Genomic DNA, 21,468 nt, shown 5'->3' with positions numbered 1-21,468 from the left:
TTCCCCTCGCCCACTAATGACCCCCTACAGGCGCCCCCTCCTTTCACCACGTTTACAGTTCCCTCTCGCCTATCGCACCCCCCCATCCTACACACACCCCCAATTCACTCTATTCTCCTAATCCCAGTTAACCCTTCATCCTCCCTCCCTCTTTAACCCTTCGTTGCCCACAGGCTCCGTTAACCCCTTTGTCCCCATTCCCAACTTCAGCCTTAACTCCTTGCCTCGCAGCAGGACGCCCTCCTTCCAAGTGCTTTAACCATTCTTCTCCACCTCCTCCTCCCCCGCAAATGACTTCGCCCCCGGGGTTCTAACGCTTCCCAGCCCGCCCCTGTCCGTCTCCCCGCGGCCCAAGGCATACCAGTACTTGACGATAGCGGTAACCTGGAGCGGGTTCGGCTGGTCAGGGTAAAGGCGACGGCACTCTCCGTAGATGGCGTGCAGTCCCGGGGGGAAGAGCGAGGCGAAGGCCGGGGGCGCACTAGGGCCAGGGGCCGGGGGCGCGGCGGGGCCGGGGGCGCCGCTAGGCCGCAGCTCCGCCATCCGGGCGCGTAGGGTGCTGGGGGGACCGGGGAGGGTGGACGAGGGGGAGAGCACTGACGCGCCAGCAGGCGGACTCCGCGGGTACGACTCCCCGAGGCGATGGGGGCTGCAGCGAGGTCTAGGCTCCGCGCCTGCGCACGGCGCACAGTCTGCCCAGGCCGTCGCCGCCGCAGAGACGGCCAGAGGGTGCCTCGGGGGCCGCGGGGCGCTCGAAGGGGCGGGGCGTCGGCGCGCCCTATCCGAGTATCCATTGGGTAGCGTCTGTGCCAGTCACAGGTGGGGAAGGCGTGACTTGACAATAGGACCCGCCTCCCTCTCCTGGTGTTGGCGGTGTCCCAAGGCTCTTGGCCTCCCCCTAGTGTTAGGAGGAACCCAGGTTTAAATAGAGATGTAGAGACATCCTAAGGTGCTAGGGTCCCACGAAACCAGCGGGAAATTCTCCGACAAAGGGCTTGTCACTGTTCTGCTGACACGCTGCTAATAAGAATTTAAGCATAAATCTGACAATAATGGATTGATTCATTCATCCATTAGATTTTAGTTTCAATAGATTATAAATCTGAATGTTTCTTACCGTCATTGAATATCCACTTATATTTACTGACACTAATGCCGCCAAATTCAGGGGTCGTATGTTGAAATACTTATTTTGGAGTCCTGTTAAAAAGTAGCAAGAGTTAACTAAACTAAGACTAATTTAAAAGACTTGGAAATTTTTTATTTTTATTTTTTTAAGATTTTATTTTAGAGTGAGAGAGAGCACTAGTGGGAGGGGCAGAGGGAGAGGGAGAAGCAGTCTCCCTGCTGCTGGATCCCAGGACCCCGAGATCATGACCAGAGCCCAAGGCAGACGCTTAACCTACTGAGCCACCCAGGCACCCCAAGACTTGGTAATTTTTTAATGAATGCTTTTAGTTATGACAATCTCTTCTTTGTTCTGTTTTACGCAGATGTATGCAGATTGCCTTGAGGAGCACCAATATTCATTATCTACTATGGACCTGCTCTTTCCCATTACCTTTCACTCTCTGTAACTGGCAGAATTTTTTTTTTCTAATTTTAAGTAATCTCTACACCCAATATGGGGCTCGAATTTACAACCCCCAGATCAAAAGTCGTATGTTCTACGGACTGAGCCAGCCAGGCGCCCCTGGGAGAATTTTTAATTCCTAAGGCACCTGCTTGAAAATTATTTTCCTGTGTACAATAAGGAATTCAAGAGAAAGAAATAAAAAGGAGTCCTGATTACCACTGCTATTGACTAAAGTGTCCCCACAACTTGAAGGGGGTGGGGGTTGCATAATCTGGAGAAAAATGCGCTGGGCTCCTATGAAAGTAGCGGCACATAACTTCTCTTCACCTCCATTTTCTTAGTCATCAATGTCAATTCTAACTCTCCATGAAAATTAGAGATACTAAAGCAGTTCCTTAAGCTATTAAATGAACGATGTTTTTTAATTACCAAGAGATCACCTGTACCCGTAGTTCCAAATGTCAGTCTTCAGACCAATGTTAGCCTGTTGCAAAGTTTACGCCCACCCAGGAAAAAATGCGCTGTTTTTTTCAAAAAGCAAATTTTATAAAATTTAAATTGTTTTCTTTTGTTCTGGGAGTATATCCTCCTTCCCCGTGTGTGTGGGGTGGTAGTGGGGGTATTAAATTTTCCTTTATTAGAGTTTGATGCTGATAAATGTTTATTAATGTCTTACTGCCCCAAATAAAAACATAGCAACCTTATACTATCCAGGGGAAGTAGTGGCAGGACTGATCTGGAAAATCTCAACATCCACGAAATACTGGCCAATCCAAACCCAACTACAGACAAGTACGCAAAAAGACTACATACTTCAGCATGCACTGCGAATCCCTTCAAAGGAACTACAGATCCAGGCATGCAATACAGCCATCAATCTACGTCCCCGTCTATTCATCTATGGAGACTACAAAGCCCAAGGTACTATGCGTGGAAATGTGACGCCCTAGTCTTAAATTAGGCGGGGCTCCGAAGCTGCCTGGCGCGTAATACTCGTGTGCAAGGCATGCTGGGGGTTGTAGTTCTTTGGAGGCGAGGTCGGGCCGCTCCCTGGACGCCTTGTACCGGCGGCTAGATTGCGCATGCGTGTCTGTGGCGTTAACAGCGGACCCGGCTGGCAGTTCCTTCCTCGGAAGGAGAGATTCTTCTGCCATGGAGTCCTACGATGTGATCGCCAACCAGCCTGTCGTGATCGACAACGTGAGTTGCGTCTTTCCTATCTCTAAATGGATTTATTCTCTCTTCCCCAAAGGGATCGCTTCCCGTGTTTCAGCCTGGGCCACCGGCTCTTTGTCACTGGCCCAGCCTGTCAGGCGGGTTCAGCAGCCGCCGCCTCTGTCCTCCCCTCACCCGTAGTCCGCAGGCAGGGCGGCTGGCCAGCAACCATGGGATGGAGAACTTTGGGTTGGATAAAGGGAAGGGTTGTAGTCCGAGCCGGGTCCTTGGGCCATTGGCTCGAGGGGCCTTAACTGCTCTGTGAGCGCCCGGCGACCGCCCCCTCCCCAGTTTCTAATAACTCTATTGGCTGTTCTGGTTGTCCATCTTGACCGATGACCCCGCCTCTGGGCCTTGCCGGATGAGGGCAGCCCTCCGCAGTGATTGGCTTACGCCCCTGCCTTTCTTCCGGGCCGCCATAGTGTTTCCTCTCTCTAAGGGGCGGTGGGTGCTCAAAAGCTGCGGGGATTGGCTTCGGGAGCTCAACAGTGGAGAGGCCTGATGGGCTGGGGCCCGCCCTCGAGTGGAGAAGGGCTAAGTTTTCTTCGGTCCCCGGCAGGGCAGGCGGGCTTGTTGGTGTATCTGGGTGGGGCTCGGGAATCTGGTGCCAGAAATGGCCCTAGGATTTCAGTTATTTCTGTGATTATAGATTACGTTAATAAAGATCCAGAAGAAAAGAGAGTGACCAAGCAAGCAGGGAGGTACCATCCTCTTCGGAACCCCTAGCAGCTTGGGAAAAAAATTACTAAGCATATTTGCCAGGCGCTGAAGCGCTTGCGGGGGAGAGGGGGGCCGTTCACGTTCACATTCGAATTGAGCCCTTACAAAAATTGGGTGGATAGTTAAGGCAGGAAGTTTGATCCTCGTTTCACAAATAAAAAAAACTGAAGCACAAAGAGGTAAAGTGAGCCCAAGGTCACACGGTAGAGGTGACCTAAAACCAGTGCTTCATCCGCTATTCCTCTTGCTAGTAGCCCACGCAAATGCATCAGTAGTGACAAACGGAAAGAATCTAAATAACTGCTCTTATTTTGAGCGGAGGGCGACTGTTGTAAAACAACTGCATTTCTGACTTCCACTGAAAGGGCTCGTCCCGCCGAGATTGGTTGGTACCTTCTGGGTCCCTCTATTGAAGGAAAACTGTCAGTTCTGTCTGTCCTAAGCTGCCGGATTCATTGTTGATCCAGCCGTTGGGACCTTAGGCATGTTACAAGGTGCCTTCGTTTGCATCGTCTCGTTTAAGCGTCAGCACTGGTAGGTGGATAGGAATTACTGTCCCCTGTTTATGCAGGAAAGTGGACCTTAGGTTAAATAACAGTAAGCAAGCCACCTGTCTTAGACGTTGAGGAGCCAAGACTCAAATTGAGGTTGGGTTCCAAGTTTCTCATTTTTTCCAAGGAAAGGTGCTTTTTTGTTGCTAGCTTTCCTTCTCTCCAGAGGTATAGTTTTTGCCTTGAAAAGCAGGAGGATGAGTTCAATGAGACGCCTTATTTTGGGAGGGTTTTTTTGTTTTGTTTTGTTTTGTTGTTGTTGTTTTTTTTTTTTTTTTAAAGATTTTATTTTTATTTATTCGACAGAGATAGAGACAGCCAGCGAGAGAGGGAACACAAGCAGGGGGAGTGGGAGAGGAAGAAGCAGGCTCATAGCAGAGGAGCCTGATGTGGGGCGATCCCATAACGCCGGGATCACGCCCTGAGCCGAAGGCAGACGCTCAACCGCTGTGCCACCCAGGCGCCCCTTGTTGTTGTTTTTTATCTCCCTCACTGAACTGTTAAATGATTGGGTGGAAAGATGACATTCTTTAATTTTTTTATTATTCTCCCCTTCCCACCTTCCTCCACATACATAGCACTTGTGGCCTGGGACCACTATGTGTTCAGTAATTGTTTTTTCATTGGATAGATGGGTAGGTGGATGAGTGACCAAATATCACAGTAGCAAAGATGTCCCTAAATAAGGAAAGGTTTGAAGTGGGGCGAGACCCCTAATTAGTTACTGCAGAGGGTTGAGTAGGTCTCCTTGTTCTTGATTCAGTTTTCAGAGAACACGTTTCTATCTTCAGCCAGTTTGTATGTACTTCATCTGCATTTTTCTTAATTTTAAAAAGAAAAAAATAGAAATTAGCAAGTGCCTGTTTTCATCAGCATTGCAGAAGGAGCAGTCTGTCCATCCCATTAGATCCTTTGATTCTGGAATTTTTTTTTTTTAAAGATTTTTTATTTATTTATTTGACAGAGAGAGAGACAGCCAGCGAGAGAGGGAACACAAGCAGGGGGAGTGGGAGAGGAAGAAGCAAGCTCATAGTGGAAGAGCCTGATGTGGGGCTCGATCCCATAACGCCGGGATCACGCCCTGAGCGGAAGGCAGACGCTTAACCGCTGTGCCACCCAGGCGCCCCTGATTCTGGAATTTTGGGGCAGGAGTTCCATCTCCAGCCATTTTCTTTAACGTCACTTAAGCTAATGCTTTTAGTTTCTCCTTTCTCTTTCTCCATCGTGTAGTTGAAATGCATCAAAGCAGAGGTGCATTTTCAGTTTTAAGATTTAAAGAATTGATTTATTTTCTCTGGGAAAACTTTTTTTTTTTTTAAGATTTTATTTATTTGAGAGAGAGAGAGCGTGAGGGAGAAAGAGAGAGAGAGTGTGAGGGAGATAGAGAGCAGGGGGAGGGGCAGAGGGAAAGGGAGAAGCAGACTCCCCGCTGAGCAGGGAGCCCAATGTGGGGCTTGATCCCAGGACTCTGAGATCATGACCTGAGCTGAAGGCAGGCACTTAACAGACTGAGCCACCCAGGTGCCCCTGGGAAAACATTTATTATGCCAATAATTCAGCCAAAAGGTGAAGTAGGAGAGATTCTCCCATTTGGATTTACTGAGCATCTGCTACATATTTAGATCTGGGGCCTCAGGTAGTTCTTTCTGTTTGACATTTAGAGATTTTGTTTTATTTCAACATGAAAGATGGATAGGAAAAATCATTTGAAATATTTGAGCCAACTTTATGAGAATAATGTGTATCTAGCAGATTTAACTGCTCTGTAGCTTAACACATTGCTACAACTTTATTTCTGGGCAAAGGAGAGCGTAATTAAAAGGAGAGGGGTGCCCAGGTGGCTCAGTCGCCCAGGTGGCTCAGTCGGGTAAGCACTCGACAAAATTGATTAAATAAATAGAAGAGAAAAATCTTTCTTTCTTTCTTTCTAAGATTTTATTTATTTATTTGACAGAGAGAGAGACAGCCAGTGAGAGAGGGAACACAGGCAGGGGGAGTGGGAGAGGAAAAAGCAGGCTCCCAGAGGAGGAGCCTGATGTGGGGCTTGATCCCAGGACTCCGGGATCATGCCCTGAGCCGAAGGCAGACGCTTAATGACTGAGCCACCCAGGACCCCCCAGCACTCAACTCTTGATTTTGGCTCAGGGCGTGATCTCTGGGTCATGAGATCAAGCCCCCGCTTGGACTTCTTGCTGGGTGCAGGGGTGGGGGGGAGTCTGCTTGAGGTTCTCTCCCTCTCTGTCTGCCCCTCCCCTCCTCACATGCACTTGCGCACGCTCTCTCTCTCTCTCTCTCAAATAAATAAATAAATAAATAAATAAATAAATAAATAAATATTTTTTAAAAAGAAAGGAAGGAAGGAGAACAAAGAAAGCAGGGAAAAGAGGGAAGACCCTCACTATCAGTTCACAGCCTTTCCCAGTCTTAAAATAATTGTTGACTACTCCTTTCTTCCTATTCTGACACCAAACCAATTCATGAGAATTTAATGAGGAGAATAGAAGGGGAAGTGCACATGCCCACACTTTAATGACGATTAAGTGATAGGTATTTTTAAAAACTGAACACAAGTCATTCTTCCTAAAGGTATGTCATAGATAGTAATACAAGAGGAGGGCAGCTCCCAGGCCACATTTTGAGGACTGTAACACTCTGATTAGAATACTGTGTTTATTCTGAAGCTCAAATCTTTGCTGAGATCTCAAAGGTTAAGTTCTGTCCTAAAATGGATCAATGTTCTGGTCAATCTTAAAACTGTCTTCATGACTATTTGGGCCTAAATGCAGGAATAGTATCAGATCTTCTCAAGTTCATCAATAAACTAAGTAAGTTTCACTGATGAGGGGGATCTTATACTGCTTTAGCCCACCTTTTTTAAAAAAACGAGATATTAAACATACAGGAAATTTCAGAGAAGTATATAACAAGTACCCACATAGCACATGTCTACCACCCACGTTTTCTAAATGTTGACATTTGCCATGTTTACTTCAGGATTTTTTTTTTTTTTTGAGATTTTATTTATTTATTTGACAGAGGGAGAGCACAAGCAGGGGGAGGGGCAGGAAGAAGGCTAGGGAGAAGCAGGCTCCCAGCTGAGCAGATAGCCCGATGCAGGGCTCAATCCCAGGACCCTGGGATCATGACCTGAGCTGAAGGCAGACGCTTTACTGACAGAGCACCCAGGCACCCCTGCTTCAGGATTTTTTTTTTAGGAAGTAAACATTACAGATATAATTGAAGCCTCTTTGTGTACCCCTCCACAATCCTGTCCTTTCTGTCCTGGAAGTAACCTCAGGAGCAAACTATCATCATAAATTTATGTGCTGCTTTCCATCCATGATTTTGCAGACATAGATACTTTATAGTGTGTGTGTGTGTGTGTGTGTGTGTGTGTAGTATTTATGTTTTGAATTTTTACTTAAGTGCTATCATCTTATGTGCCAGCTCTTCTTCTTTTTTTTAAGATTTATTTATTTGAGAGAGAGTGAGCACGCACAGGTGGAGGGGCAGAAGGAGAGGAAGAGAGAAATCCAAGCAGACTAACTGCGCCGAACCCGGAGCCCACATGGGGCTTGATGACCTGAGCCAAAACCAGGAGTCAGACGCTTCACTGACTGCCCCACCCAGGCGCCCCAACTTCTTTTTATTATAGAAAATGTCAGACATAAACAAAAGGAGAGGAATAGTGTAACGAACATCCATGTGTTCATCACCTAGCGTAACAGTTATCAGCTCCTGGCTAATCTTCTTAAACTGCATTCCCACCTACTTCCCTCTCCCATACTCTGGGTTTTTTTTTTTTTTTTAAAGATTTTATTTATTTATTTGACAGAGATAGACACAGCCAGCGAGAGAGGGAACACAAGCAGGGGGAGTGGGAGAGGAAGAAGCAGGCTCATAGCAGAGGAGCCTGATGTGGGGCTCGATCCCATAACGCCGGGATCATGCCCTGAGCTGAAGGCAGAAGCTTAACCACTGTGCCACCCAGGCGCCCCCTCTGGGTTTTTTTTATTTTAACTTTTTAAAAATTTATTTATTTTTTTAAAGATTTATTTGAGAGGGAGAGCACACAAGCAGGGGGAAGGGCAAAGGGGGAGAGAGAATCTCCAGCAGACTCCACCCTGAGCACAGAGCCCAACACGGGGCTCAATCTCACGACCCTGAGATCCTGACCTGAGCCGAAATCAAGAGTCAGATACTTAACCGACTGGCCCACCCAGGCACCCCTTTAATTTATTTTTTTAAGTAAGCTCTATGCCCAATGTGGAGCTTGAACTCACAACCCTGAGATCCAGAGTCGCATGCTCTACCACTGACTGAGCCAGCCAGTTACCGTCTCCCACATTCTTTTAAAAATTCAATCAGGGGCATCTGGGTGGCTCAGTCGGTTAAGCATCTGCCTTCGGCTCAGGTCATGAACCCGGGGTCCTGGGATTGAGCCCCGTGTCTGGCTCCCTGCTTGGGGTGTCGTCTTCTCCCTCTCCCTCTGCCCCTCCCCCCAGCTAGTGCTCGCTCTCTGGCACACTTGCTGTCTCTCAGATAAACAAATAAAATCTTTAGAAAAACCGTAATCGATATACTATTACTAACCTAAAAAAATTAATAATTCCTTAATATCATCAAATATTCAGTCAGTGTTCAAATTTCACAATGATCTCAATTTTATTATTTTTTTACAATTTGTCATCAGCTCTTGAGATAAGCTGATTCACTTAAGTTTTGGGTTTTTTTAAGATTTTATTTATTTATTAATTTTGAGAGAGAAAGCGTGCACGAGTGTTAGCAGGGAGGGGGCAGAGGCAGCAGAGGGAGATAGAGAATCTCAAGCAGACTCCATGCTGAGCTCAGAGCCCAAAATGGTGCTCAATCTCGTGACCCTCAGATCAGGACCTGGTCGAAACCAGAAAATTGATAAATTGTATATGCAGTCTAATTTTTAACTGTTGGAAGTTAATGTAAAAGTAGTTTGTAGTCTGCAGGGACAGAAAATAGATTCGTGGTTGCCTAGGACTGCTTGGGGGGAGAGGGCAGGTAGGATGGAGAGTGACTGCTAATGGGTGGAGTTTCTGGGACAATGAGGAAGTTCTAACATTTCATTGTGGTGAGGATTATACAACTCTGTGACTATAGTAGGAACCGTTGAGTTACACACCTTAAGTGGGTAAATTATATGGTGGTGAATTTCATTTCAATAGAGTTTTTGTTTTTGTTTTTTTTTTGACAGAGATAGAGACAGCCAGCGAGAAAGGGAACACAAGCAGGGGGAGTGGGAGAGGAAGAAGCAGGCTCATAGCAGAAGAGCCTGATGTGGGGCTCGATCCCAGAACGCTGGGATCACGCCCTGAGCCGAAGTCAGACGCTTAACCGCTGTGCCACCCAGGCGCCCCTCAATAGAGTTTTTTAAAAAGTATTTTGTGGGTCAAACAAAATATGCCTTGGTGCCAAAATGGACCATCAGTGTCCTGGAATCTGAGGCTCCACATCGCAGCATCCTTTTCCCACTTGTAAAATGGGACACAGCTAGCCTCCTTCCCAGCATGTCAAGAATAAGTAGGGCTGCTTAGGTGAAGGTTGCCCAAGCCACAGGCCCATAGTCCGCAGGTCCTGGGAGAGCCTTGCTGAGGGATTTGCTATCTGCCTGCTTCAGAAAGAGAATGGTCATTGGTGGCTGGCAGCAGACTTCAGTCTTCAAATCTCCAATATTTATTATGAAACTACTTTTTCAAGAAGCCTCTCTGCAAGGCACTTATTTATTTGGCTTCGCCAGAGTGAATAACAGAGTGGAAGCTCGTTTGCCAGGTACCTAGTTCCTAGTTACAAATACTGTTAAAGGAATGGACAGGGCCCTTTCATAATCTGTGGTGTGGTTTCAGCAGACTCGGCTGCCCCCGCCATCCCTGCTTGCTCTTCAGCCGATTGCTGGCCTGCTAGGCCAGCTCGTGGCACCGCAGAGACAAGCTGGGTCTGGCCCCACCGTATGCATCATCCCCTATGCTGCCTTCCCCTTTCCTGCACCACCTCTGCCTGAGGCTGCTGGCGTTTCAGCCTCTTGTTCACGTTTCATACTTTAGGCTTCATCTACCAATCATTTGAGCTTGGTTTTATTGTAGGCAGCCAGCATCTATTCGAGTACCCTCACGTGCCAGATACTGCTGATACATAAAGTCTCTGAGCTTGAGGATTGGGCTGAAAATGGACAAAAATGGAAACCATAAATTCAAACAGATAGCAGAAGGAAATGCAGACTGCCTAGTGGTACAGGTAATGGTGATTTGGGGAAATAACAGGAAGAGGATAATTAATTCCAGCAGGGGATTATCCTTCAGGAGGAAGGCAGTGATATTAGAACTGGGTCTCTAGGGCACCTGGGTGGCTCAGTCAGTTAAGTGTCTGCCTTCCGCTCGGGTCATGATCCCAGAGTCCTGGGATAGAGTCTCGCGTCAGGCTCCCTGCTCGGGCGGGGAGTCCGCTTCTCCCTCTGCCCTTCCCTCCTGCTTGTGATCTCTCTGTTTCTCTCTCTNAAAAAAAAAAATAATCTTTAAAAAAAAAAAAAAAAAAAGAACTGGGTCTTTACTCTCTTGCTGAGAAGCCAGAGAGGAAGAAATGAACCTAACATCTTAATTTGCCTTGTTATTCAGACTCTAGTCAGATTTTGCTAGTAAACTCAAAATTAAATATCCAGGAAAATCGTCTCTTCAAAATATCTAGAATCTGAAATGCAGGTCTCATCTTTACTTTTCTTGTTTTCAACCTCTGCCAGGAGGTCCAATTAGTGTGTTGGCATCACCACACCCAAATAAAGGCAGTGAGCAATTACTGGAAGCTTGAGCTGACAGGTTCCCGGAGTTCTCCTGTACAGTGCTGTTCTCACTCCCCGTGCCCTCTGTCCCAGAGCCCTGGGGCTGCAGCAGTAGTCCTCCCTCCTTCCCAGGCTCTCAGCTCAGTTTACAGCTGCACCTTTTCCAGGCTCCTTGCTGTTCTGCCCAGGCCGATGAGTTTGCACATTGTCTCCTGTTTTCTCTCTTTTCTGTTGGCAGAGTTTCCTGCTATTTTAGAGAACTGGCTTTCCCTATCCTTTAGCTATTTCCTCCTCTCTCTGTCTTGCCAGAGCCAGGCACCATGATGGCCTATCTAACCAGCGCCCCCCCCCACACACACACATTTCTCCTGTAGAAGAGCAGGAATAAGAGACAGAGAGGAAACCAGGGGTGTTGCAGGAAAGCCTTTGGTGCAAAGATAACCTTGGTTATTTAGCATCTCCTGATGTGTTTACTGCTTGCTGTGTGGGTTCTGGAAATATCATCCTCTGCCCCAAGACAAGTGGTCGATAGGCAGCAGGAAAAGGCTTGCCCCTATTATATGTGCAGCAAACGGTGCTGGGGTAGAAGGGTGAGCGTATCGGGTACGGTGGTAGAAGAGTTAAGAAGGAAGAGAACAGGCTCTGTCTGCAAGCAGTATCAAGCCTTGACATCTGTCCTGCACAGAGTTGGCATCTGTGTCTAGAGACACCATTTACTTTGGTTGGGCCTTAGGTGGTACCCGAGATGTTGACAGAGAAGTCAGGTTCTCTTCTGGCACCCCACCGGACTTACCAAGGATCAGAGCAACAGGATTGTAATGTTGGGTCTCTTCTCAGGTGATGCTTTAGAACTTCTCTGCTCTTTACCATCAGGAGACCAGTGAGTAAAAGAAAGCATAGTAAAAAAATAAAACAACTACAACCCCCCGAAACAAGCAGAGAGGTTTGCCCCTGCAGTAAGAACCAGACGACGTATGTTCCATCAGTCAGTTTCAAGCATGGCAGTGTTCACGACGGTGTTGGTCGTGGAGACTCTGGAGGGTGGGGAGAGTTCAGGCCTGAGCTGGGAAAGGAGGGTAACAGTGTCCCATGTGGTTTAACAGAAAGAATTACATTCTTCCCACCCTGGTTACGTTCCTGAACCTGGCTGCTTTGGTGCTTCTAGGTACTTTTCTCCCCTCAGTTTTTTTCTTTTTCTTCCCTTTATTAGTAGTATTTTTGATTCCAGAAGTAAAGCATGGTCAATGTAGAAAAGTCAAAGAATGCTAAAATATCAAGTAATACTTGGAGTGTACAGTGAAAGTTCTCCTCACCATCCCCAGTCCCACTCCCTCCTGGCAGCAGGCACTCCCTCTACAAATGGTCATTCAGATGGACATATTATACACAGATATAAGGACTCTTTTAAATAAAAATGAAACCATGTTATACATACTGTATGATGTATCTCTTGTTTTTGTCGTACTTCTGACTTCTCCTTCTCTCTCCTCTCTCCTCAGGGATCCGGTGTGATTAAAGCTGGTTTTGCTGGTGATCAGATTCCCAAATACTGCTTTCCAAACTAGTAAGTAATTCTGTAGCTTAGTCAGAAGCTTCGGAGGCTTGTCAGCTTTGTCATGGGGTCAGCCCTCCACCTTTTACAGAGAAGGAACTCTGATTTGGGTCAGAAATATCAAATATACAAATAATTTAAAATAATACATGTTCATTGTAGAATTTGGGGCAATGCAGAAAAGTAGAAGAAAATCAAAATCAACGGTAACCTCACTCCTCGGAGATAATCACAGTAGAACTGAGTCTATTTCTTCCCATCTAAGCATGCACGTACATCCTTCTGTATTCTGTCGTGAAATGAAAAGTGATGGTTTCTCCCTCTCTCTTTTGTAGTGTGGGCAGACCCAAACACGTTCGCGTCATGGCCGGAGCCCTTGAAGGTGACATCTTCATTGGCCCCAAGGCCGAGGTAATTCCCAGTGCTACTGAAGAAGCCTGAAGCCAGCAGAGGACCTGCATTATTCCCCACATGGGCAGCATCCCAGCAATGGGACAGCCACGAGTAAAAGGAGCAGTTTCCTCTTAAAATATCCCCTTTGGTCCCCTCATCCTGGGTCTAGTTGGTTCACTTCTCTCAGGAGCAGCCTCTAGTTTTAGAAAGGAAATATCTGGAACCCCACTTTGGGAAACAGAGACCAGTCTAGAAAACAGGGCTTTTGCTTTCCTTCTGTATTTTGTCACTACCTTGCCAATGATCAAATTGGCTAACTTCGTTATTTTTTTGGCAAAAGGGATTCAGGGGGAGATCCTAGGGATACCCTGGGGATGAGTTAATTAGCGCTATTTGGAGGAGCCCTGGGGCAGCTTCCAGAAGCAGACCAATGGAATCATTGTTGCCAACCTAGGCTGCAAGCACTGAGGCCCAGAGGTGGGAGCCAGGAGACTGTCCTGGGGTCAGACCACGAGGAGGGTGCCTCCTGTTACTTGCCATAAGGGCACCGAGGGCCCATGGTAATGCAGAAGCCCTCTGTTCTGCCGGCCGATCAGGCAGCGAGAACAGTTTGCAGTGTATAGTTTAGAGACGTGGCAAACGGGGGGGGCCTACCTTTAGCCCTGGGTGAGGACTGTTCAGGGGGCACTCCCGGTGCTGGAGAAGCGGGGCCTGCTGGGCCGCCTGGCTGAGAGTCTGGCTGCTGCTGTAAGCCCTGCTCTCTGCCCCCAGGAACACCGAGGGCTGCTCTCCATCCGCTACCCCATGGAGCATGGCATCGTCAAGGATTGGAACGACATGGAGCGCATCTGGCAGTATGTCTATTCCAAGGACCAGCTGCAGACTTTCTCAGAGGAGGTGAGGGTCCCGTGAGCAGGGCGTGCGGAGCTGTCAGAGCCACAGCCCCAGAGATGATCACTGCTGGGAGTGTTGGAGTCTTACTGGGGCACCAGGCCCCGTGCTCTTCAGACAGGCCTACCCTTAATCTGCACGCCAGTCCTACGACAAACAGGGAGTATTATCTCCATTTTACAAACAAAGGAACAGAAAGAAGTTCAGTGAAGCCAAGTAGTCTTTCCAGGATCACCTAGGGAATAGTGGGAGAGCTGGGACTCAAACCCATGTTTTTCAGACTTCAGAGCTTATACTCTAACTTCTAAGGAAGTAGCTAGCAATGCAGAAAAACAAAGGAAGCTGAATACTAGACATATCAGAATTTCCGGGGGGGGAGAGTTGTTCATTTTTCAAAAATACCTTCAAAATATTTAAATTTAATTTTGAAAAAAAGATTATTTTATTTATTTATTTTTTTTTTATTTTTTATTTTTGGACAGCAATGCAAAGTTTATTGAGTGATAGCAAAGTGATAGTACAAAGCTCCCAAGGAGGGAGGGGACCTGAAGGGGTTGCCCTGAAAGAAAATTTAAATGATTACTTTTTTATCATAAGAATTCCAAATTTAGGGGCACCTGGGTGGCACAGCGGTTAAGCGTCTGCCTTCGGCTCAGGGCGTGATCCTGGCGTTACGGGATCGAGCCCCACATCAGGCTCTTCCGCTATGAGCCTGCTTCTTCCTCTCCCACTCCCCCTGCTTGTGTTCCCTCTCTCTCTGGCTGTCTCTATCTCTGTCGAATACATAAATAAAATCTTTAAAAAAAAAAAAAAAAAAAAAGAATTCCAAATTTAGAGTTTAGCCAAATCTGGACAAATTAGAGATACACAGTAAATACAGGGGCATGTGTAAGAATCTTGGAGGAGAAGGAAGGGAGGAAGGGGGCAGAGGCAAAAACAGAATGAGTCTTTTAAAGGGGGTATGAATTTGGAAGATTGACAAACTGGCTTGTGCAGGGGTAGATGGCAGGCCCAGCTTGCCTTTTTTTGGAGGGAGGCTCACAAAGGTCCCCTCAGCTCTCTAGCCTAGCACACAGGGGCTTCTGCCCAGTGCTGATGAGGGGTGGAGATCTTACCTTATCCTGATTACCCTCTGGGCACCTTTCACCAGCATCCTGTGCTCCTGACAGAGGCGCCTTTAAACCCGCGGAAAAACCGCGAACGAGCGGCTGAAGTTTTCTTTGAGACCTTCAATGTACCAGCCCTTTTCATCTCCATGCAAGCCGTGCTCAGCCTGTGAGTAGCTGCCTGGCCCCTTGAGGGCGGAATGAAGGTGCTTCTCCTGTGGGTAGGAAAGGGAGTATTGAGACTATGTCCCATTCTCGCTTCTCTTGTTCTTTGTCTTGGTGGGTAGGCACCCAGGGCTCTCCAGTCTGCCTGCTGGGAAGTCCACACACTGCTACAGTTCTTCCTAAAGGTCCGTGTAACATGTTCAGATGTTTATCCAGTGCCTGCTTGTGCAGACATTATGCCAGGCTGGTGATATAGTTGTGGGATATCATGTTCACCATATGATCCCTGTTCTCACACCCCTATCATCCCTGTTGTGCCCCCTGTCTGCCTCATCCCAGGGTTAAGTCTACGGCCAAGATTGTACACTGGTGACCTGCAGGTGGGATGTGTTTGACCCCATTAAAAAATTGTAAGCCAGCATTTTAATTAGGAGATTTCAGGGTGCCTGGCGGGCACAGTCAGTAGGACATATGACCCTTGATCTCAGGATCGTGAGTTCAAGCCCCACATGAGGCATGGCACCTACTTTTAAAAAACAGTGGGGGAGATTTCTATCAAAATCCAAACTTCTGGCTTTTCTGAAAAAACTGGGATGATCTGGCAATGCTGGGCATGCATTCCTATAGGACAAAAATCAGCTGGAGCTGAAGTAGCCGCTGCCCTTTCTGGTGGAGTTTGCAAGCCTGACTCTGCTACAGCCCGCTGTACTCCCTGTTGTCCTCCCAACACGAGGCAGTATCAGTTGCTGTTTATCAAACATCATGGTTTTTTCCCCGTCATATCACAGAAATATGTCTATACCCTTGTCTTTACCAAAAGAGAGAGAGAAGAGAAAAAACAAAACAAAACAAAACCTGAGGATCTAGGAGGCCATGTGGGGAAAAAGCGAGTTTTTTGCGGAAGTGAAAATGTTATTTTCCTTTACTCCTTTACCTTTCCTGCCTGGCCCCTGTAGGCACTTGAGTTTTTTCCTCTTGTCTAGAAAGTAAAAACTGCCCCATCGGTTGGGTTCCCGAAGCAGTCCAAGGCAGGCCATCCCCTAAGATTGGAAGGCCTGCTCTTCTGGAGTAGGGGAGGGGCTCAGGGAGGCTCAGCTCTTTTCCAGGTTTTTCAGGCTTGCTTATGCTCGGGCTCTCTCAGTACTGCATCCAGTCTACAGTTCCTAGAGAAAGGCAGGCCTCAGCTTTAGTTTAGCTGACTTTGAACTCTAAAAAAAAATGAGTTTCTTCTCCGAGCGAGGAGGCAGGGGTTAGTGACAATCTGCCCCCTGTGCTTCAGTTATGCCACAGGTAGGACCACAGGCGTGGTGCTGGATTCTGGGGATGGTGTCACGCATGCCGTGCCCATTTATGAGGGCTTTGCCATGCCCCATTCAATCATGCGCATTGACATTGCTGGCCGAGACGTCTCTCGCTTTCTTCGCCTCTACCTGCGAAAGGAGGGCTATGATTTCCACTCATCGTCCGAGTTTGAGATTGTCAAGGCCATAAAAGAAGTGAGTGCTGCCCCATGCGCCCGGGGATGGGATAGGGAATGGGAACGGGGCAGCCAGGACCTCTGTGACCTGGAGTGAAGAGAGGCGAAGCTCCAGTCCTGGGGGTCTCTGGTCAGGCTCTATACTGCCCAGCCAGGCCTCCTGGCTGCCATGTGATCCCAGCTGGGCCCCCTCACACTGATAGTCACTGTCCCCAAGTGCTTCCATCTTGTGGGGGAAAGGGAGTGCTGCTATTTCTTAAGCTGGCTGATGGGTATACCGCTGTCCATTATGTTTTTATAACATGTACAAATTACATATGTTCTTTTACATCCTTGAAGAAGTCAGAATACAGTTTTCTTTTAAGTAAAGTAATCCTCCTGCCACACATCGCTCTAGGGAAACCTCTGAGTTGTGTAGATGGGACCCAGAACCACGAATAGTAGAAGGAAAAAGAAACTGAAATCTGGACTAAAATTAGGTCGGGGTCTCAGACCCAGCTCCAGAGAGCCAATTTCCACGCCTGCCCACAAGGAAGATGGAGCAGGTAGGAACTCGAATCCTAAGTGCCACCCAGTGAAGGCCGACAGAGGCCACCCTGCCGTGTTCCAGGGCAGGAGCTCTGTGGCCCTTTAGGACAGTCACTGTGGATGGGCAGAGGTCTGCAGCAGCACATCACTGCCCTGGGACTTTGACCAGGTAGGCCTAGGTTTCCCACCTGCCTGACTCCTGCTCGGTTCTGCAGAGAGCCTGCTACCTGTCCATAAACCCACAGAAGGATGAGACTCTAGAGACGGAGAAGGCGCAGTACTACCTGCCCGACGGCAGCACCATTGAGGTAGGTCTGGATCTCCCTTCAGTCCCCCTAGGCCCCCAGAAGCTCTGGGCCCTAACAGAACTCCCCGGGGGAGGCTGGAGTCACATGCACTGCCCTTTTACACCCTCTGCCTGGAGCCCTGGAGCTCTTGAATAGCATTGTCTCCTGCAGAGCAAGGCGTCAGGGACTTTGCTTTCCCTGTGGGGAGGAGAGGAGGCACCAGAGGCATTTTCCTAGGTCAGGATGGGGTTTGGAAGAGGGTGGTTAGTGCTGTTCGTAATCAGTTGGACATAGTATAGGGTGAGGTGCCTCTTCCTGGATCTCTGTTAATAGGAAGAAATTTCCATGAATGAATAAACCCATGTATTAATGTCAAAGGTCTCTCAGCTGGAAAGTGCCAGAGCTAGGATTAAATGCAAGAGCTTCCTCTCTCTGGCTTCCTGAGAGTTCTCTTTGTCCCTTTTTGTTTCCTGTTTGTTCCCAAGAGGCTTGTCTTGGTGTTTTGAAGCCCTTGACATACCAGGTCTTCCCTGAGCCTGGCCTTCCTAGCCACCTGGTCACTAACAGATGGGCAGAGGGGCCTCTTCCGTTCTCACTCCCAAAGGGACCTCAACCCTGGGCCCAGCCTCTGAGTTTGCCCTCTACCCTGCAGATTGGTCCTTCCCGATTCCGGGCACCTGAGCTGCTATTCAGGCCAGACCTGATCGGAGAGGAGAGTGAGGGCATCCACGAGGTGCTGGTGTTTGCCATCCAGAAGTCGGACATGGACCTGCGGCGCACGCTTTTCTCAAACATTGTCCTCTCGGGAGGCTCCACCCTGTTCAAAGGTTGGTCTTTGTTCTCAGGTCCCATTGCCAAGGAAGTTTCCAGATCTGGCTGGGCCCAGACACCCAGAGAATTGACTTGAGATTCTGCTTTCCTGCCCATTCAGGTTTCGGCGACAGGCTACTGAGTGAAGTGAAGAAACTAGCTCCGAAAGATGTGAAGATCAGGGTAGGAACGTGGTGGGCGCGGGGCTGGGTCTGCGTGGAACCGGGCCTCCCCTGCAAGGCCTGACAGCTCCCAGCTTCCACACTGACCTTGAGGTCTGCCAGGGGGGAGAACCCATTTTCCTTCTCCCTCCCAACAAAAGGGGGGCAGTTCTGATACCCTGATGGGGCAGGCTCCTAGGCTGAGGGCACATGAGGTCTTTCAGAGAAACCATAACGTTGACAGATTGACTTCTGGTGCTCCCTTGTGACACAGTCCACCATCTTAGTGCCTGCTGAGGGCCGCTAAATGAAGGAGTGTGATTCCTGCCATGGAGTCTGCTTCTGATCGGCCCCCAGCAGACCTGTATCTTGTCCCGGTAGCCCCACCTTCCCTGACAGCTGTAGATACCTAGGGCTGCCGGAAATCTGCTCCTCCCAATGAGTGTCAGGCTGGCCACAGTACCCCCCCAGAGAGGCCACAGGGTTTAGCAGGGACGTTGTGTGAAATGCACCCACGGCCTTGGGCATTAGAATTGGCCGTAAAGGTGAGCGTTGGACAGGAAAGAGACAAGGAGGATGAAAGGCTCAGAGTCCTCTTTCCACCCACCCTTTCAGATATCCGCACCTCAGGAGAGGCTGTATTCCACATGGATTGGGTGAGTAGTTCTCCTGGGAATAAGAACAGAACAGGAAGTGAGGGCATCGTTACCCCTCACCATCCCATCCCTTTAAAGCAAAGCCTTGTCTGCTTTGGCCCCATGGGGACGGGCCAGCTCCACGAATACCTACTTTCTCCCTCTCACAACGTTCCTTGGGATTCCCTCCACTCCAGGGGCTCCATCCTCGCCTCCCTGGACACCTTTAAGAAGATGTGGGTCTCCAAGAAGGAATATGAGGAAGACGGTGCCCGATCTATCCACAGGAAAACCTTCTAATGTTGGGACATCGTCTTCACCTCTCTGAAGTTAACTCCACTTTAAAACTCGCTTTCTTGAGTCGGAGTGTTTGCGAGGAACTGCCTGTGTGTGTGAGTGCGTGTGTGGGTACGAATGTGTGCGCATATGCGAGAGCCGTGTGGCCCAGGGATCCCAGGGCCCAGAAAGGAGGATGAACTACCCATAATGGCAACGGCCTGAGGCCTGGGGTTGACCACTAACTGGCCTCTGACAGGGAAGAGTGCTGGCAGAGAGCTCCACTCCTTCATCAGCTGGGCCTTTGTCTGGCTGTGTGGGACTATCTATGTTTACTACCATAGGGAGACAGAGAGGGTAAATCCCGGGAGACCTTGCTGCTGCCCATCCTAGGCTGGGCTAGCTCCACCCCGCCCCACCCCCAGGGTGCCCTGAGGCCCAAGGCAGTCACTGCCTCCCTTGCTTGTCCTTCTGCTCTCAATGCCAGTTGATCATGGACTGAGGACTGGGGCCGAGGTTGCGTTCTGTCTGGTTTTGTGGCAGTTTGGGTTTGTGAGGCTGGGAAAGCACTCCAGGAGCTATGACTGAGACTCTGGGGTCAGGAGAAGGCAGGGGGCCCTCAACCTCACCTGGGGACCAGGACCATACTGGGCAGTTGAAGAGGCAGGAGTAGTGCTATACTTCTGATTGGTGGCAGAGTGAATGCTCCAACCCCCAGCTCCTGTCCAGGGGGTCTCGGGAGAGTTTCAGGAGCCTCTTGGCCCCAGGCCCTGTTACTTGCTTTCCATCCATCCTTGGGCAATGCCATCTTCAAACAGTTTTATTTATTGATGTGTTTGTTCAGTATGGGACTGGAGAGGGAGCCCATCGCCTCCTGCCCACCAGTCACCCTGTTCACACTAATGTTTACAGCACCTCAGTTTAGCATAGCGTCCAAGGCCCTGCCACTCCCTGCTAATGGTGAACTGACAGTATCCACAGGCCTCAGGCCTATTGAGGATCAGAGGCTATATTCAAAGTCACTACCACCTGCCTCTTTTTCTTCCATTTGCTCACTGCCCTGGAATCAACAGGCTGGTTTCCAGTTGCATTTTTTGAAACAGGAGGAAGAATCACTCTTGGGCAGAGGCCTCTAGCAAAGGAGGGGTATTGGGGATCCAGCCCCCTTAGGACTGGGAAAGAGCCATCATTAACCAGGTTGCCTTTTCCCACTCTAGCTGCCCCGGGGGGCTAGGTTGTAGAGGTGACAAGGGCCCCCACTGAGCTGATTTGTGCCATTCTTAACTTTGGACTTGTCTGGTAAAGGGGGGAGGGGACCAGACCAGAGTGCCAGGAGCTGACAGGCTCATCTCCCCTGATCCAGTGGGGCCAGGTGCCTACCCTGGACTGGGCTGGCCTAGCAGTGTCCAAAGGCTCTTTAGCCCAGATGGTGCAAAGCTGGGGCTAGCGATTCTTCACCGGCACCCTCACTTGTGACACCAAGACCTGCCCCAATCCCAGATTCCAGGCAGCATTCTCCCCCATGCCGTCCAACGACCAAAGGCCCTGCCAGGTATGGGCCACAGCAGCAGGTGTGTGTGAAAGCGATGTGGCGACCCACGAACTGCAGTGTGCTTAACCAGCTCACCTCCCTTCTCCTAGCCCAAGTCTGTCCCTTGCACAAACCACATTGCCTGGTGGGGCCCAGTGTACTTAAATAAAGTTGTTCCAATAGACGCATCAGCTGGGCCTCTTTCTCTGGTGCTGGGGGCCAAGAGAGGAGCTGCGGGCCCTGAATCTGAGGTGGTGATTAGGCCTTGTCTGTCCTCTAGAGGGCACTCTTGTACCAGCCAGACAGCCCAGGTCCCAGCCTGTCAAGTGGATAGAGAAGATGGTGTTCATGCCAAAGTCCCACTTCAGGAACTGAGGGTCCCAGCCCTGCAAATACACTAAGACCCATGACTGAAACTACCTCAAATGAGGGGAGCACCTCTTGACATCCCTGAAGTCAAAACTTCCACATGGATAGGAAGCTCGGGAGCTTAAAATATAGTTCCTGGGGCCCACACTCAGTTATTCTGATTTACCAGTTATCCATTTTAAACCTGTATACTTGGTGGGAGGGATTTCCAGGCACTTCGCAAATGTTAACCTATTTTATCCTCCCAACAACCCTGCAAAGTAGATATTTTTATTATCCACTTTGCAGATGAAGAATTAGAACCACAGAAAGATTATGTAATTTCCTAAAACTCTGCCCTTTATTAGGCAGGATTTGATCCCAGGCAATACAGCCGTAGAGCCTAAATTTTTGGCCACTATACAGACCCTCAAAAACCACTGG

At 48.9% G+C, this 21,468-nt stretch overlaps 2 protein-coding genes and 1 long non-coding RNA gene across 5 annotated transcripts in view; 1 reads left to right on the top strand and 2 right to left on the bottom strand.

The window, feature by feature from the left end:
• SUFU (SUFU negative regulator of hedgehog signaling) overlaps window positions 1–767 on the bottom strand; it is a 122,523-nt gene extending 121,756 nt beyond the window's left edge. For 2 of the 3 annotated variants that reach the window (XM_034663192.1, XM_034663193.1), the window contains exon 1: window positions 362–766. In XM_034663192.1, coding sequence (XP_034519083.1) covers window positions 362–543 — 182 coding nt within the window. In that variant the 5' untranslated portion in view covers window positions 544–766. Of the gene's footprint in view, window positions 1–361 lie in introns of all 3 variants that reach the window. The other variant, XM_034663194.1, reaches the window with a different exon arrangement.
• A 1,855-nt stretch (window positions 768–2,622) lies between these two features.
• ACTR1A (actin related protein 1A) lies at window positions 2,623–20,867 on the top strand. The gene is made up of 11 exons (XM_002913887.3): window positions 2,623–2,776; window positions 12,364–12,428; window positions 12,752–12,827; window positions 13,581–13,706; window positions 14,851–14,975; window positions 16,251–16,467; window positions 17,192–17,284; window positions 17,916–18,090; window positions 18,195–18,256; window positions 18,850–18,890; window positions 19,067–20,867. Exons 1-11 carry the CDS (start codon window positions 2,729–2,731, stop codon window positions 19,167–19,169), a joined length of 1,131 nt encoding a protein of 376 aa, XP_002913933.1. The 5' UTR covers window positions 2,623–2,728; the 3' UTR covers window positions 19,170–20,867.
• Window positions 4,720–13,596, bottom strand: LOC117802742. The gene is made up of 4 exons (XR_004626251.1): window positions 13,464–13,596; window positions 12,300–12,498; window positions 11,658–11,927; window positions 4,720–4,883 (listed from the first exon to the last, which is right to left on the bottom strand). It is a non-coding gene; the product is annotated as an uncharacterized LOC117802742 (long non-coding RNA).
• Window positions 20,868–21,468: the final 601 nt, after the last annotated feature.

Source organism: Ailuropoda melanoleuca, chromosome 6 (assembly GCF_002007445.2).
Source record: "Ailuropoda melanoleuca isolate Jingjing chromosome 6, ASM200744v2, whole genome shotgun sequence".
Lineage (NCBI taxonomy): Eukaryota > Metazoa > Chordata > Mammalia > Carnivora > Ursidae > Ailuropoda > Ailuropoda melanoleuca.
This window is presented reverse-complemented; position numbering and strand designations above follow the sequence as displayed.